The sequence below is a fragment of the Salvia miltiorrhiza genome, chromosome 8, assembly GCF_028751815.1.
Source record: "Salvia miltiorrhiza cultivar Shanhuang (shh) chromosome 8, IMPLAD_Smil_shh, whole genome shotgun sequence".
Taxonomy (NCBI): Eukaryota; Viridiplantae; Streptophyta; class Magnoliopsida; order Lamiales; family Lamiaceae; genus Salvia; species Salvia miltiorrhiza.
The window spans coordinates 4,324,468-4,341,637 of NC_080394.1; the positions used below are offsets into that span (position 1 = coordinate 4,324,468).

General features: G+C 36.8%; 1 protein-coding gene across 1 annotated transcript; it reads right to left on the reverse strand.

Annotated features, from left to right (window-relative positions):
• Positions 1-10,475: 10,475 nt before the first annotated feature.
• LOC130997966 (pelargonidin 3-O-(6-caffeoylglucoside) 5-O-(6-O-malonylglucoside) 4'''-malonyltransferase-like) lies at positions 10,476-11,789 on the reverse strand. The gene has a single exon (XM_057923404.1). It carries the CDS (start codon positions 11,787-11,789, stop codon positions 10,476-10,478), a length of 1,314 nt encoding a protein of 437 aa, XP_057779387.1.
• Positions 11,790-17,170: the final 5,381 nt, after the last annotated feature.

The window sequence follows — 17,170 nt, forward strand, 5'->3', positions numbered from 1 at the left end:
TGTAGGCTTGAGGCCTAGAGGGGCCTGCCTCAGCGTCGTGCCTCCTGGGTTGTCTTAAGATAGGGGCTGCTGGTGGAGTCGGCTCCGGAAGTGGGTCCAGTAGTTCGTCGGGCGAAGGTACTCCGACTCGAGCAAGGTCTCCCGGACGTATATACGGCCCTCGAGGAGCATTTCCCCAACGAGTGAATTGTGCCTGGATCTCAGCAGTAAATCCAGAGAAGTCATAATGCAAGTCATAGGACCTGCCAGAACGAGTGATGTAGTGAGCGGAAATCATCCTCGCCCATCCCTGCCATTCTGATGGCAGCAAATCCATTAGCCGCTCCATTCCGTCATAGTCCGATATCCCATGGTCTCTTGCAGCGACCCAGTGTCGATGGAAGCCGGCCAAGAATTGGCCTAAGTCATCACCGTGGCATCGGCGATAAGTAAAATATGAGTTCCTGATAGCATCCGGACTAGCATCTCGACGCAACGGCCGTCGTCTGGTAAAGCGCATCCTTGCCATCTATACATGAAGGTCGCATAATCAAACTCACGAATATCAAAATAGGTGGCAAAAACAGTAAGGTTCAAACATATCTACAACAGTAAGGTAATAATTCTACTTGAGGTCTCGAAATTCAAACCACGGTATTATAATCATAATAGCCTAACACTAGACTCGAATATAATTCGTGAAGTCTTAAATATGCTGCAACTAGTACTAACTAGGTTTTTGAAAAGAGATAACTCCGCTATGTTGCAGTTTCCAAACTATGTAGGGTATTCTTATTACTATGAAAAGTGTTCCCACTATACTCTGATTAAGGCGGTAGTTGATTCGGTATCCGCCTCGCGTGAATAATCCGAACGAAGATCTATGCCCGTGTCACTATCTCGTGTGTGACACTTTTCTTTACTCCCCATTGTATTTTGTTTGTTGATTTCTCGTCTGGTTCACTAACTTTGTAACTTACTCATCGCCTCAATTAACAGAGAAAAGCAAAAATGTTCTTGCTAAATTCCTTCTATTGTTGTGTTCATAACAGTGATCATGCATCCTTAGCGCATCTAAGTTCATTGAGTAACATCTCCATAAAAAGGCATAAGTAAAATCAACATTTGCATCAAGGCGAAATATAAACTTCAACATTCAAAACTTTCTGTTGCATTCCTTTCTGTTGAGCATAGCGATGTGATGAAGTGTTGAGCTTTTGCCGACTGACTCTTTCATACTAGTGATCATACTAGAAAAATTTATTAACTCTAGGGTTCAGAGCAAATAAACTGCTCTGATACCACTCTGTCACGACCAGACCTAATTAAGGATAATTAAGCCGGGGAAATCGTGACTAATGGAGGGAGATTAGAAGCGGGGTAGAAAGGGGATAATCAAACAAGGAAGGATCGCATTTCATCATTTAACAAAAGGGATATTTATAATATAACAGAAGTTTAGTTGTATAAACTCAAATAACTAGTAAGTTCAGATATCTCTGACTTAGCCAAATAAACATAAAACTTCTGAGTACGCAGCGGAATATGATTCTGATTACATGTATGAAGACATGTAACCCTAGAGTTCATTAATACATAATAAGACAAAAGAATCCTGCTTGTCACTTCATCACCATCGGCAGCTGCTCAACCTGCACATTTAGAAATATATGCAGGGCTTGAGTACAAAAGTACTCAGTGGGCACATATGCCTAAGTATAAAAATACATGCTTCAAAACTGTAAATTGTCATGCCATCATAAACAGTACAGCAAGGGAGTTTTTCGCTAAAAGGCCCAAGCTTACTAAATTCATTTGTGATTCTTAAAGTTCGACTGCAGTCTAAGTTCTCTTGTAATCTATCATATCTGGAACTTTGTGCCGGAGAGGTGGCCACCTCTCACGGTCACTTGACCGGCCAACCCGCTAGATGACTCACGGTCACTGGTGTACACTAGCCCTGGCAGGATAGCTATCAACTGCTCAAGACCCGAATTCGATTACATGATAAAAGTCACATCAGATAGATATCATACTGAAATTTAAATATTTTATGGCAAGACAATATTTGAAATAACTTCAATTAATTTAGTCATGAAATAACTTGCTTGAACGTAATATTTAAACTCATTCGATATATATGAAAGTAATGCCCACCTGTTAGAAACTTTTTGTGGTACAGTAGCTCCTTGACTGATTATTAATCTCGTGCTTGACCTTTATTACGAGAATATAAATAAGATATTGCTCGAGTAAAATCCTCAAATAATGAGAATACAGAATTAATTATGCATGATCTTTATGCATGATTTATTACTCCGAGATGATATTAGAGAATTACTACTATTAATCCTCACTATCGGATCAAATAAATACCAACTAGGTTTCATCTTGCGTGGTTGAGTAATTAACTAAAATAATCCGTTCGCTTCAGGTGTTCTAATCCGCCAATTAAATAAACCCCATTCCTCGTAGTCAATAGAAAATAAATAATACTTCAACTTATTCGCTTTATAACCTCATAATTAATCGGGCTTAATAAATAGGAACAAGTAATGTTATAAGATTAAATAATTAAAAGGCTCAACATAAGGCAGCCTAATAATTAATTAAACAAATATGGCTTGATTTAAATAAATCGTGGCATTCCAATAATTAAATTGAAAAGTTTAGTTGGAGTAATTCATGGACTCAAGTAAAAAAAAAATTTAGGGCCCAGTTGAATAAATAACCAAAGCCTAAAGAAAATAATTAGGAGGCCCAATCGGAATAAAATAACAAAGCCCAATGAATTAATTAAATTAGGCCCAATGAATTAATTAAATTAGGCCCAATGAATTAAACTAAAGCCCAAGCAAAATAATTGAATTAGGCCCAATTATAATAAATACAACAAGGCCCAAAAATAAATAATTATGAAGCCCAAAAAAAAAAATAAAGGCCCAAATTTTCGGCCCAACTCAAGCCCACTGTAATTTAAAATAAAATCGGCCCACTGAAACGAAGCCCAAATAAGGAGTCCAACATAATTAAATAAACTCCGACCCAATGTAATGGCCCAATTATTAAAATAAATAAAGTCCAACTCAATTAAATGAAGCCCATACAAATCAAAACAACAATTAAATCAAAGCCCATATAAATAAAATCGGAGGCCCAATCAGTAATTAAAATCGGCCATTTAAATAAAATCAGAAGCCCAATATTAATAAATAAGCCAGCCCAACTCAAGCCCACTAAAAATAAATCAACAAGGCCCAAAGAATTAAATAATTAAGCCCAATTAAAATAATTAAGCCCAACTTTAATATAAATGAAAGAAGCCCAATTTAAAAAAAATAGAAGCCCATCTCCACAACACTCTCGGTTCTCTCTCTCATCCCCAAATCAGTCGCCTCTCTCCCCTCTCTCAAGCATCAGTCGAGCACTCCTTCTTCCCCAAACCAGTCGATGCTTCACTTTTTCTCTTAGACCAGTCGATCGGCCCCTCCTCCTTCGGTAAAATCTGGCCGGCTTCGATCTCTCTCCCTCACGCTGAAGTTCCGCCGCCGCCTTGTGAAGGCCGGCGAGCGGCGCTGCTTCGCTCCCTCTCTCACTTCACATCTCTCAAGGAAATTCTCGCCTGTTCTTCGATCTGCTGTCGCCGCTGTCGCTTCTCCGAAATCGGCGAGTGGAGGGGAAAGCTTGCTGCCGCACCTCCGTCTGGGATTCGACGATTCAAATGGCGTCGGTCGTCGTCTGGGAGTGGCTGCTGCTTCGCCTGGAGTCGTCGCCGGCTGGAGTTGCTGCTGCTCGTCCGGTGGTCAGCGCCTGCTGGAGGAGCGCTGCCGCCGCCCGCTGCTTAAGCCTTCCAGCGCCGCCGTGCTGTCACTGATTTCCGCCGAGCCCCGACACCGCTGCTGCTACTGGAAGGCCGGCTTCGCCGTTGCTATCGTTGTTCCCGGCGTTGCTCCGATTTCTGGAGTCGGTCAGCTTCTTCCCCTCTAGTTGGTTAACGCCGTAGCTGTCGCCTTCAAGTCTCGCTAGCACCTTTGCCGCCGCCGCCGGGTTCTAGAATCGGCGAGATCTCCGTGCTCTCCTCACTGTGTTCGTCCGGCAGGTAGCAAGCCAGAGGCTGCCACCGCCAAGGACAGTCGCCCTCCTCTTTCTCCGACAGTTAGGCTCGGCAGTTGCTTGGGCAGTCGGCCCATTTTCCCAAAGCTAAGTTCGATTCTCTGCTATTGTATTTCGATTCATGTTGCTACATGATGGGAGCTCTTATGGCTTTGGTTGTACAGTGGTAATATCTCAATGTATGAATCATACTACTTTCGTGAAATGCCATAAATCATGAGTTCGCATATGTGGTTTGTTATGAGCTCTATAGATATGAATACAACAGGAAAGTAACTAATGCTATTTCATATAGAGTATGTAACTTTGCTAAGTTTATCAAGCTTATTGCCATCTATCATTTGAATCGGATCATGCTTAATGGTATGAATGCAAACTGGATTGAATATGTGGTACAACAGTAATACCTTGAGAATATTTGTGTTGGTTGACTGTTGTGATATTGATGATTGAGATGAGGAATAACTGAAATATGATCAAGGTGTTATTGCTTTAAAAATGCAGGTGAAAACATGGAGAAGATGATGAATCAATATAAATCTTTACCTTAATGTTGGTAGGAGCAATGAAGAAGGATCTTTGTTCTTCTGAAATTGTTAAGTGAAAGATGAAGAATATGGTGTTCTTGGATGGAGTCAACTAAGTGTATTTGGTTTACGTGAGTTGATGTAGGCTAAGTGGAAGAATTATTGTAGTGGAAAAAAAAATTGAGTAGTGGTGGAAAAAATGATGAGTGATGGGGGAAAGTGGTTGGGAAAGAGTGAATGGTTGGGGTGAAAAATGAGTGGTCAAAGATTGATGGGAAGAAAAAGAAAAAATATAGAGAAGAATTAATGATGTATTTTCTATGTCTCGGTGATTCCGTAACTGAAATAAAATACTGGCTTCGATTCTGCTTGATACTGTATTTACATAAATCTCGATTTCGACATGTGATAACTCGCTAAAATCGATAAGTTATAAAATGAATAAAAATTAAATCCGTAGATTTAATTCGTTCGTTGTCCTAATATATAAATTAAATCCGCAGATTTAATTAACTCACGAGTCTGAAATAATCCACAACTTGAGTAAGAATAAAATCTAATTCCATCTCGCTTAAATAAATAACGTGACTTTGCTAAGTCAGTTATAACTCTGAAATAATATCATTGACTGCTTAAACAATATAAATTCAGGATCATAAGCTGAATTCATATCAGAATAATAACCGTTTTCATTCACTGATGAACATAAATAAACACTCATTACTGGATTTAATATTTATAAAAGAGCGGGTCACTACAGCGTGCTTGCGCTGGATAATGGAGAGCTTACCTGTGCGGGACAAAAAGAGTCTGTCTGTTCGAAAAGCTGCAAGACGGTTAGAAAGAACAATCATGGATGACAATGATGCCGGGGCAATGTTCGTGCATGAGGAATACGTGAGGAACCGAAGAAGACCATTTTACCTAGGGGTGAGCAGTCGGTCCGGACCGAACCGAACCGATGAAACCGAGGACCAAATTTTCAATATTTTTTGGATCGAGCCGGACCAACTAAAACCCTAGGACCGAACCAAAACTAGACCGAAACCGCCATCGGTTTTCGGTCCGGTTCGGTCCAAAACCAACCATTTTGAAATATTAAAAATTAATAAAAATATTAGAAATTAATAAAAATATTAATAAAAACATTAGAAATTAATAAAAATATTAAATATATATTTAAAATATATATATTCGGTTCGGTCCGGTTTTCGTCGGTTTTGGCCTCCCCGAGACCGGGACCGAACCAAAATATTTTCGGTCCAAGAAAATAGGACCGAACCGGACCAATACATAGACCAAAACCGACCCGGACCGAAAAAACCGATCGGTTCGGTCCGATTCGTCGGTTTTGGTCCGATTTTGCTCACCCCTAATTTTACCATTTCTCTCTGTAATCCCTATAAATACCTGCAGAGCCCTTTGTAAGAGGGACGGATCTTAAGTAGCTGAAATATAGAAAATACATTGGGTGTTCGTGAGTATTGTTCTTGAAAAAGTTAACTTCGTCTTCGAGGATTTACACCACTCGGGTCCCTTTTTCTACTATTATGTTATGATTACCATGTTTATAAATGTGAGCTTCACCACACCGGTTTTGTATATTGCACATGACCTTCAAAAATAGCCCAGAATACACTACCTTTTAATTTAATTGTAAATTGCACACGGCGAAAGTTCCGATTACTTTTAAGTTTGACCGGCGATGACGTGGACAATATTTAACGTACGTGGCATTACATGTGGATTTTTTTTACACGTGTGGCTCCACAATACACACCTTTTTTTTTTTTGACATGGCATTACTCTTAAGAAAATATTTTGTATGGTAGGTTTTAAGTTAGAAAAAATGAAGGGCTAATTATAGTTTATAACCTGAACTTTCAGAAAATTTCAGTTTATAGCCTTAATTTTGATTTATTTTTTATACAGCTTGTATTTTATGAAATTATTTAATTATAGCAACAATTACATTAAAATTATGACATTATCTATTCTTTATCGAAATTACATATGAAACGATGACCGATTGCCATGAAATCAGGTCCTAATTTATTCTACACTGAATGAAATTTTCAATGATAGGTAGCCCATCGTCATCGGACCACCGGTGTAGTCGGAATCGACTAACGTTTTTGCGCGATTCCGACTACACCGGTTGTCCGATGACGATGTGCTACCTACCGCTAAAAACTTCTTTTTGTGTAGAATATATTAGACTCTAGTTTTGTGGCAATTGATCATCATTTTAGCTGTAATTACTATAAAAAAATATCCTACTAACATAAATTTGGTGCAATTGTGGCTAATAATTAAATAATTTGTCAAAGTTCAGGCTATACAAAAAATAAATTAAAGTTGAGGCTATATAAACTGAAATTTATTAAAAGTTCAGGCTATAAACTATAATTAATCCAAAAATGAATAATAATTTAAGTATTTTAATGTAAAGTGAATTTGGTTAAAAAAAATAATTAATTTTGATGTAAATTTTCATGCGTATAAATATGTGTGCCCATTATAAGAAAGAGGTATCCAAAAGCTATTATTAGGCCTTAAGTGATTAGATTTCAACCCCATATGACAAATGATGTAATTGGAAAATTGATGGCGACAACGAAACTACACTCACCATGTTTTTCAGTGACGGCTATAGAGTATGCTATAAAGGAGGACATTTGCGGCTCAATTTATTTAGAATTAACGCAAAAAATTGATTGAGACTGGTCTCTATCATTCAAGACACCGCTCGGGGCGCGGGTTGGGACAGGGCCAAGCGTGGGTTGGGGGCGGAATTGGGCGCGGATCACAAATCACAGGCTGATTGAAAATATGAATAATTTAAAGTAAATACTAATGGGAGGGTAGAATGGTCCTTTCCTCTTTAGAGCATCTTCCACGTCAGCCGACAAATAATTAGTTATGGAGGCGGTCGATCCCTGCAAAAAAGGTGGAAAATGACCGCCTACAATTCAGTCACACAGAATACCCCTTTCCTCTGTACATCTCTATTTTCCTATCCGTATTCTCCCTCTCTGGCTTATCCAGATCTGGTCCATGATATGTTTCTATGGGACTTACTCAGTATTCAATCCGATTAAGACCTGATACCGTTCCACTCTGGTGCCAGAAAGTAACTTTTTCGAGTTTGTCTCTTTCCCAATGATCCTAAGAATGCGGCTTTCATACTCTTGAGCTCCACTCTGGGTTTCTCTTCGGATCTCTTCTCGAGTCCTGCTCTGATAGATATCCTTTCTCTAAGATAGTCAAAGAAGAGTCCAACCTTGGGTTCTTTCCTAGGGGGAAGGATCTAGAGCCCCGAATTCTATCCTCATCACTTTGTCTATCAATTTAATTAGTGGTTAGTGGTTATCAATCTTTGTCAGTCTAAACTTTTGCTGATGATGTTTTTCCGTAACTCCATTTCTTTCTATACTTGTGGAGTAACAAATGCAGCCACATTCACCGTTTTCTTTACCAAATGAGATTCTTTGTATCATAATTTACCGTGTTTCTGTTGGTTTTGCGGAAGCTATGATAGGGAAATTTAGGGAGAAATGAAGTTTAACTTTGAGTTGCTACAGCACACTTATATATTTTACTTGATTTTACTTTATGGGTGCGTTCTCTTTGGTTGTAAAATTATCATTAGAAAAAAATGGAAATGAAAAGGTGGGAAAATTTTATCATTTCCACTCTTGTTATCTCATGTTCTCTTTGATGAATTTTTTTTTTATCCTATACACATGTTCTCTTTGTGGGAAAATGATGGATAAATTGTTAAATGACAATATTACCCTTATTATTGACTTATTTATTTTATGCCATACTTTCAATTTTATTTTATGACATACTTCATTTTTTTTTATAATTTTTCTCGCCACCTCCACCCCCCCCCCCAATTTTTTTTTTCTCGCCACCTCCACCCCACCCCACGCCCCCACCCACCCCCTCCCCACCACCCCCGAATTTTTTTTTTTTTCTCGCCACCTTCACCCACCCTCCCCTACCCCCCCCTCCCACCCCCTCCCCAACACCCCCCCACCCCCAAAAATATATATTTTTTTTCTCGACACCCCCACCCACCCCCTCCCCCCCAAAAAAAATTTCTTTAATTTTTCTCGCCACCTCCACCCCGCCCCCACCCACCCTCCCTCCCCCCCCCCCTCGCCAAGTTTTTTTTCTCGCCACCCCCTACCCCACGCCCCCACCCCCCGCCCACCCTCCCAACCCCAATTTTTTTTTTCCTCACCACTCTCACCCCCATCCAACTTTTTTTTGAGGGGGTGGGGGAGGGTGAGTGGGGGCGGGGTGGAGGTGGCAAGAAAAATTAAAAAAAATTGGAAAAAAGGGCAAGGGGGTGTGGGGTAGGGGAGATGGGTGGAGGTGGCGAGAAAAAATTAATTTTTTTGGGGGGTGGGGGGGGGGGGGGGGGCGTGGGTTAGGGAGGGGTGGGTGGACGTGGTGAGAAAAATTTAAAAAAAAGAATAAAATTTGGGGGGTGGGTGGGGGCATGGGGTAGGGGAGGGTGGGTGAAGGTGGCGAGAAAAATTTAAAAAAAAAAAAAATTGGGGGGGGGGGGGGGGGGGGTGGTGGGGAGTGGGTGGGTTGGGGCGTGGGGTAGGGGAGGTTCAAGATATAATTGATAGTGCGAAAATAGTTTAAGGTTCAAAGTGACATTTACCATTTTTTTTATCTGCATCATCATTAAATTTTAATTAATTGTATGCACTGTGTATTCGTATGTATCAAAATATGTTTAAGTCAAGTTTAGATTGGAACAAATTGTGGTTGTGTTGGGACCGGACTTAATAATAATTCTGGCCGGTGACTTTCCATGATCACTAGTTTTAAGTAGTTCATTTTCTGATTTTTTTTAATATATATATATAAATTACATGAGTAAATAAACATATTCGAAGACCGCACGATGGAGGACTCGAACCTAGGACCTTAGGTCTTGGACATTAACCTCTCTAGGCCAACACACGCACACATTCTGAATATCTTCTTCCTCGATGATTGTGTTGCTTCTTCCTTTCATCAATTGTCTGATTTCAGCTTGCACCTGCGGATTCCTCATCACTTTTTTTTTTTTTTTTTTGATGAAAAATTCCTCATCACTTTTGTCATCACTTTGCTTAAGCAAAGATCAATTAGCTTTGATGCATATCAGTTATTAAGATGCACATATGTACACTAATATATAGTCATATTACACTTAATAAGTAATTAATTGTTGTATTAATGAATTTTGTTATTTAAGTATATTAACTTACTTATTTAATTAACTTTTTTTTCGTAATATATTGAATTGGGACGTACTCATAAAAATTTTCGGGCATTCGGGAATTGACGTGGAATGCCGGAGTTTAACTGCGTGTACTTAATGATCTACATGGATCGGAATTGCCAGTTATATTATACTTAAAAAAAGGTAACATAATACACAGGTTTCCTACCAGCATCGTCTGCATCGATGGATGAGAGTCCAAGCCCTCCTCATCTCCCTTGCTCGAACGCAGAGGAATGCGCGCAGGCGAGCAGAATACTCATAATCGGAAAGATAAAGAAGATGAACTAAAGAGAGGATTTCATTCATGAAAAGATGCTTACAAAATACAGCAAGACATGTATTTATACTAGCTCATGTGTGCATGTGAGTAGCATCTATCCTTATACAACCGAGTAACTAACTCTGATGTGGCATAGCACGCTTTATTCAGCAGCATGAGAGCATGCTTTATTTTTGCTCGTTCATCTTGTAATATTTTAAACAACTAATCCAATCATCACCCTTTTATTTTTTAGGTTTAGTTTAGAAGAAACTTAATTGTTTGTAAAGCAAGCAGAGATTCATAAACAACTAGGACAATATGATATGAAGGGTTTGATCTCCTCATCTTGCTCAAAGTAAGGCACCTCATCTTGGTTCAAATACAACCATGCCTCAATCCCATCTCCCGATTTGTCGCTCATGAGCATCACAAGGTTCCTAACCGGCTGACATAATTGAAAGATCGTCGAAGCAGCAGGCTTCCCCCATCCGAAATCAGCTTTCTGGAATCCCAACCTACTCAAATCAGAGATTGTTAGATCATTGATTTGGGGGTCGAAAAAATATCTAGAGTAGTTCTCCACAGTATTTGTGAAGATATCACGTCCATCCCTATCAGGAGACAGTATCTCAGCATGACGAGCTATGGCGCCTCGAACAGAATCTCCCAATAGACGAACAAGTTCATTAACATCGACCTCGTCCGCAGCTTCTATGCGTCCCGTCATTGCTATGATGGAGAAATTCCCACAAGTGTGTGTTGACTGAGGTGGGATTGATCTCCCTCGCATGTCAACCCCTTGAAATACGACGGAAGTTCTGCTTCTGCCGTGGATGGCGCGATCTAGTCGGAATTGGGCTTTGGCCATAACGGCAGCCACAACACGCACTCCAGATAAGGGTTTTCCGTTGGGGTGTCTTATTCTTGATTTCAGCCTCCTTAAAGCCTCCTTATTGAACAAAACCCTCTTCAAAACAGCCTTGTGACCAGAAACCGAGGCCGGGGCCGGGGCCGGGGCCAGGTTGTCGTTGGGGATCACCGATGGAAGCAACGAGGGGAGATGAAAAGACGGGGTAATTACCCTCTTAGCATCATCTGGATTGTTGGCGTCCGTCCAGGCGTTCACGAACGTAACAATCGACGATGCGTCGAAGATCCTGTGGGAGACGCTGATGGCGATGGCGGCCCCACCGCACGAGAAACGCGTGATCTGTATTGAGAGGATTGGGTTATCAGGAGCTCCGTTTTGTGGGAAATGTTTGTAGGGTAGGAGATTGTCGATCTGATCGACATTGATTTTTGCTACCAAGTCGATCAGCTCGACGTCTAGAGCCTCTGCTTCGGCGAGCTCGGCTCCCTCGTCGCAGCAGTCAATCGAACTATAATTATTGATGAATCTTCCTGCAAGAGGATAGAAATCAACCAAGATTCTGGCCAGTGATTCTTCCAACTGGAGGCTGCCGTTTTCGGGTTTCGATTGGTAAAACAGAATAACAGCAATATTGACTGGGGGAACAATTTCATCGATAAATGATAACTTGTAATTCTTGAGGTTTTGAGGGGTTGGGGTGTGTGGTTTTATCAACTTGCTGCTGATTTTGTTCTTCTTCATTTTTTCAGTGGAGTTGAGTTGATACTTGATACACAAAAGACTACTAAGTACTAGCCCTATATATAAGCAATCCCAAGTCTCAATCTTCATATCTAAAAATTATTATATTAATATTCCATATATCTTTCACGAGTAAATATTGGGAACCGAACTCCTCTTGATTTTAAACTCTAAACACCATTTTTGTACACACCTTTGGCATATTGGGTTAATCATGTACATCTTCTTATATATAATACGATTGTCCAATTCTATGTGACTTTTTCTCTATTTTTTGTACTTATTTTTTAAAATTCTCATGGCTTTGACTTTTTAATCAATTTATTTATCTTAAATCCCACATCCAAATTTTAATAACTTCACCAATTGTAGTCATGTATATTAGAATCAGTAAATTCACCAACAATTAAATTTGACAGATAATCAATTATTGTAATAACTTATATTTGACTTTTTAAATATTTATAGACTTAAACGAGTTTGAGAAAAATTAGCGGATATTACTATAATTCGACGATAACTAATAGTAAAAACACTTTTGATTAGGGTTTGTGACATGATTGGTATATAAATTCTAAAAAGATTTCGTATAATGTATAATTTCTATATTTATTATAAATTAATTTTTAATCTTTTATAATTTATGCTATTTATTATAAATGTATACTTTGTAATGTCCAGAAACAGACATATTGATTGTAAGCTTTTATTGAGTTAGATAAATCAATAACTATAATAAGAAGTACTTGTTTATTTGGATATTTTATAAAATTTAAATATGTTCGGATAATTAACGAATATTGTTATCTATGTTTGGAAAGAGAGTTACTCTCTTTCGTATGTTTGTCAGTTTGGACGGGCGAATAATTAAAATTAAAATCGGGTTTGGCACGAGTAAAAATGTGTAAGTTTTAAACGAGTGCATAAATTATATATATAGTTTTTATTATTCATATTATTTATTGTTAATACACACATATAAATGTTCAGGAATCCACATTTATTTTTTATGGAAGACTTCTCTCATTGTGGAATCTAAATAAAAGATTATATGCTTACGTGAAATTTTCTCTATTTATTAATCTTTAATTATTTATTTGTTGTTAATATTTATTTTGAAATGTTATGAGTTTTTATTGAGATAGATAACTAATTATCGTAATAACTTATATTTGATTATTTAGATATTTAATAAATATAAACATATTCGGGTAATTAGCGGATCATACTATTATGAATTTATAATGAGAATGAGTAGTAAAATTATTTTTAATTAAATTTAAAATGAATACGAGTATATAAACGAAGTTCATAATCAGCAGATTGTATAATTATCAAATTTATACTTAAAATTATTAACAAATTTTTATATATAATAATTAATTCTCGTCTAATTTCGACGGACAACATACTAATATACATTAATAAAAGTAAATGTAACTTAATTGTCGAGGGGATGATACCTGCACATCTTAAATGCACCATTGGGGATACTTCATTATAAACATGTGTTGCATGCGTATCAAAAAGAAGAAAAAAAAGAAAAAAAGAGTACATACATTTGTTCCATGTAATTACACTGTACAAATTGTCGTCGTGTGTAGGAAATAGCATATATATAGCTAGTGGTCTTCACAAATACTTATTAGTTTTGCGTCACCCTAATGGTTCGAAATTTTCTTTTTTGGGCCCCCTAAATTCTAAATTTCTTTGGCGTGAAGGTGGTTTTTTACCAACACTTATTTAGAATAATATTTTCGAATCTAACCTGATTTCGAACTAAAAAATGAAGTAAAATGTAAAGATCTATGATGTTCCGTTTCTTTCCTCCGGTTGGCACTTTCCTATTTCTCCTTCAACGGCTAATCATTTTAAAAGTGGATTGCTAAGGTATTTTTTCCTAATTTCTATCGGATTGAGTAACAATTTGAACTTGTTCCTTTCTTGAACAGATATTCGCATTATTTATAGAGTGCATGAATAAAGGGGCAATCTAGTAATCTACCACTCGGGTATGGAGGGGTAGTTCCGCCCTTTCATTCCTCCTTGAGAATATTTTAAATTATTGGTTATTGAGAATATCTTAAAATTTATTGTTATTTTCAACAATAAATTTTTTTTAATTAACAATAATATTAATTTTTTTATTATTTTAAATTCGATTGTATATTTACAGTCATTCTTTCATCGGCACCACAAGTCTTAGATATCATCTCGACATATTCTAAGGTTATGAATAAATGATATTGTATATTGAAATAGAGTTTAAATGAATTAATAGGTGCTAGTTATATCAATAATACGTGTGTTCTGTACTGGTGACCACTCGAAATGAACTTCAAGGTTAAGCGTGTTTGACTTAAAGCACAACTAAGATCGGTGACCCACTAGAAAGTCCGTCTTAACGTATGCAATTAAGTGCAAAATACATTATAAATACCAAAATACTTGTGGGGTATATAGTTAGATTGATAAATATATATATAAATTTTCGTAAAAAAAAAAGAAAAGAAATTACCGACGGAATTTATTTTTGCCGCTAATACCGACGGCCATTTCCGTCGCTATTTTCGTCGCTGATTTTAGACGACACCAGCATCATCGTGTGCTCGCCTACGGACGGTCCGCCGTAAATGCACCATTGGGGAACTTTATTATAAACATGTGTTGCATGCTTATCAAAAAGAAAAAGAAAAAAAAGAGTACACACATTTGTTCCATGTAATTACACTGTACAAATTGTCGTCGTGTGTAGGAAATACTCCCTCCGTCCACGAATTAAAGCCCCATTTGAGGGTGGGCACGGAGACTAAGAAAGCTGAAAAAGGTGTTGTGGATGAAATATAAGGGTAGTTGACTAAAGTGTTAAAGGTGTTGTGTGGTGGGTCCACTAGTGATAAAGTGCAATAAATATAGAATATAAATATGATAAAGTTGTTGTAAGGTGGGTCCATTAGTGACAAATGGTAGTAAATATAGGAAAAGAATAAGACTAAAAAGGTACATAAAGCAAAATAGAGCTTTAATTAGTGGACAAAAATTTAACGTACGTGGCATTACATGTGGATTTTTTTTACACGTGTGGCTCCACAATACTTTTTTTTTTTGTTTTGACATGGCATTACTCTTAAGAATTTCATAAAAAGAAAAAAAAAATTGAAGATGCTGGAACTCTGCAAGTTGACGATCCACCTTCCCTCTCAACCCCACCCAAAACCCCTCTTTCCAATTCTGCAAGCCGACGATCCACCCGACGACAACGAAGACGAGCGCAAGGAGAAGAAGGTCAAAACGTCACCACGGATCAAGGTGGTAGTCAATGCGGGTGCAACTTGCAATTAAATTAAAAGGTGATGTATTCTGGAGCTATTTCATGTGCAATATGCAAATCCGGTGAAAGTTCATGTATTTTCCGACTATTAACCCAATAAAAAACTCAAACAATAATCTCTTTGCACACTATGTGTTTGGACATAATGATGGATAAGATAATGATATGCTCGGAATTTATTTAAGGAAAAATATTCTAATTTTGTCAAAAATTATAATAAAATACATAATCATACAATTTTTTCTCATTTCTATCCTACAAAATCTTTGCTTGTAGCTTGGAGATGACTCAGCGTGGCTAGAAAGCCATGTGACAATGATGTATTAATTGCTTCAAGAAAAATATCAACTACTAATAGATTTAGGCGCACCGAGTCAACTAGTGGCTGTGCAAAATATTTTGTATGGTAGGTTTTAGGTTAGAAAAAATAAAGGATTAATTATAGTTTATAACCTGAATTTTCAGAAAATTTCAGTAATTTTGATTTATTTTTTATATAGCCTGAATTTTATGAGATTATTTAATTATAGCCACAATTATATCAAAATTATGACATTATCTATTCTTTATCGAAATTACATATGAAACGATGATCGATTGGCACAAAATCAGATCTTAATTTATTCTACACTGAATGAAATTTTCAACGATAGGTAGCACGATTCCGACTACACCGGTGGTCCGATGACGATGTGCTACCTACCGCTGATAACTTCTTTTTGTGTAGAATATAGATTCTAGTTTGTGGCAATTGATCATCATTTTAGCTGTAATTACGTTAAAAAATATCCTACTAATATAAATTTGGTGCAATTGTGGCTAATAATTAAATAATTTGTCAAAGTTTAGGCTATACAAAAAATAAATTAAAGTTGAGGCTATATAAACTGAAATTTATTAAAAGTTCAGGCTATAAACTATAATTAACCCAAAAATGAATAATAATTTAAGTATTTTAATGTAAAGTGAATTTGGTTAAAAAATAATAATTAATTTTGATGTAAATTTTCATACGTTTAAATATGTGTGACCATTATAAGAAAGAGGTATCCAAAAGCTATTATTAGGCCTTAAGTGATTAGATTTCAACCCCATATGACAAATGATGTAATTGGAAAATTGATGGCGACAACGAAACTACACTCACCATGTTTTCAGTGACGGCTATAGAGTATGCTATAAAGGAGGGAAGAGTCTATGCTACACCCATGCGTACTACGCCTCCTCCTTGAGATTCATACACGTGTCTTTCTCTTTGATACCACCTTTTCCCAAAACCACTTTTCCGTTGTTTTGCTTTTTTAAATATGCATGGGTTCTAGAACAAACATATTTGCTAACCTCTAATATTTAGACACGTATAGTTCATCTGCCTCTTATTCCGTTTTTCCATTACCTTTAAGCTTGTCTGTGTTGTATTATTTGCTCTCATGGAAGGGTCACGCATTCCCGGTAATTTTTTTTAACGGCACTTTAATAACCAAAGAATTTATGATAGGATAAATCCTTTCGGATCAAATTGATCCGGATCAATGAGGATAAAATAGTCATAATATTTTAGCTGAAAATGTGTTTTATCTTAAATGCCCCTAATAATAATTTAGAATTTTAAATATAACAAATTTAATATATTTATGAATATAAATTCAATTGTCTTTTCATTTTTCAAGGCCATTAATTGAATTCATGAGCATAAAAAGTTTTGTTTAGTCTCCTTAAATTTATGAAATTAAATCAATTCATGAACATAATATTTCGGTTATGAATTCATTTACACATCTCAATATGTGCATTTTATTCTATTTTTTAATTTATTTTTATGAACATTATACTATTCTATTTCACAATATTTCACACTATATGAATATAATGAACATGATGTGTTTTAAATATACATTTCAATATCTATATGAATTCATTTATTTTCGTAGGCAAATATAGACAAATTCATGAACATGATATTCCATTTTTTAATTTATTTTTACGTTTTGTTTGACATTTTGGTTTTTGTAACATTTTTTTTATTTAAACACCCCCAATCACTGTAATA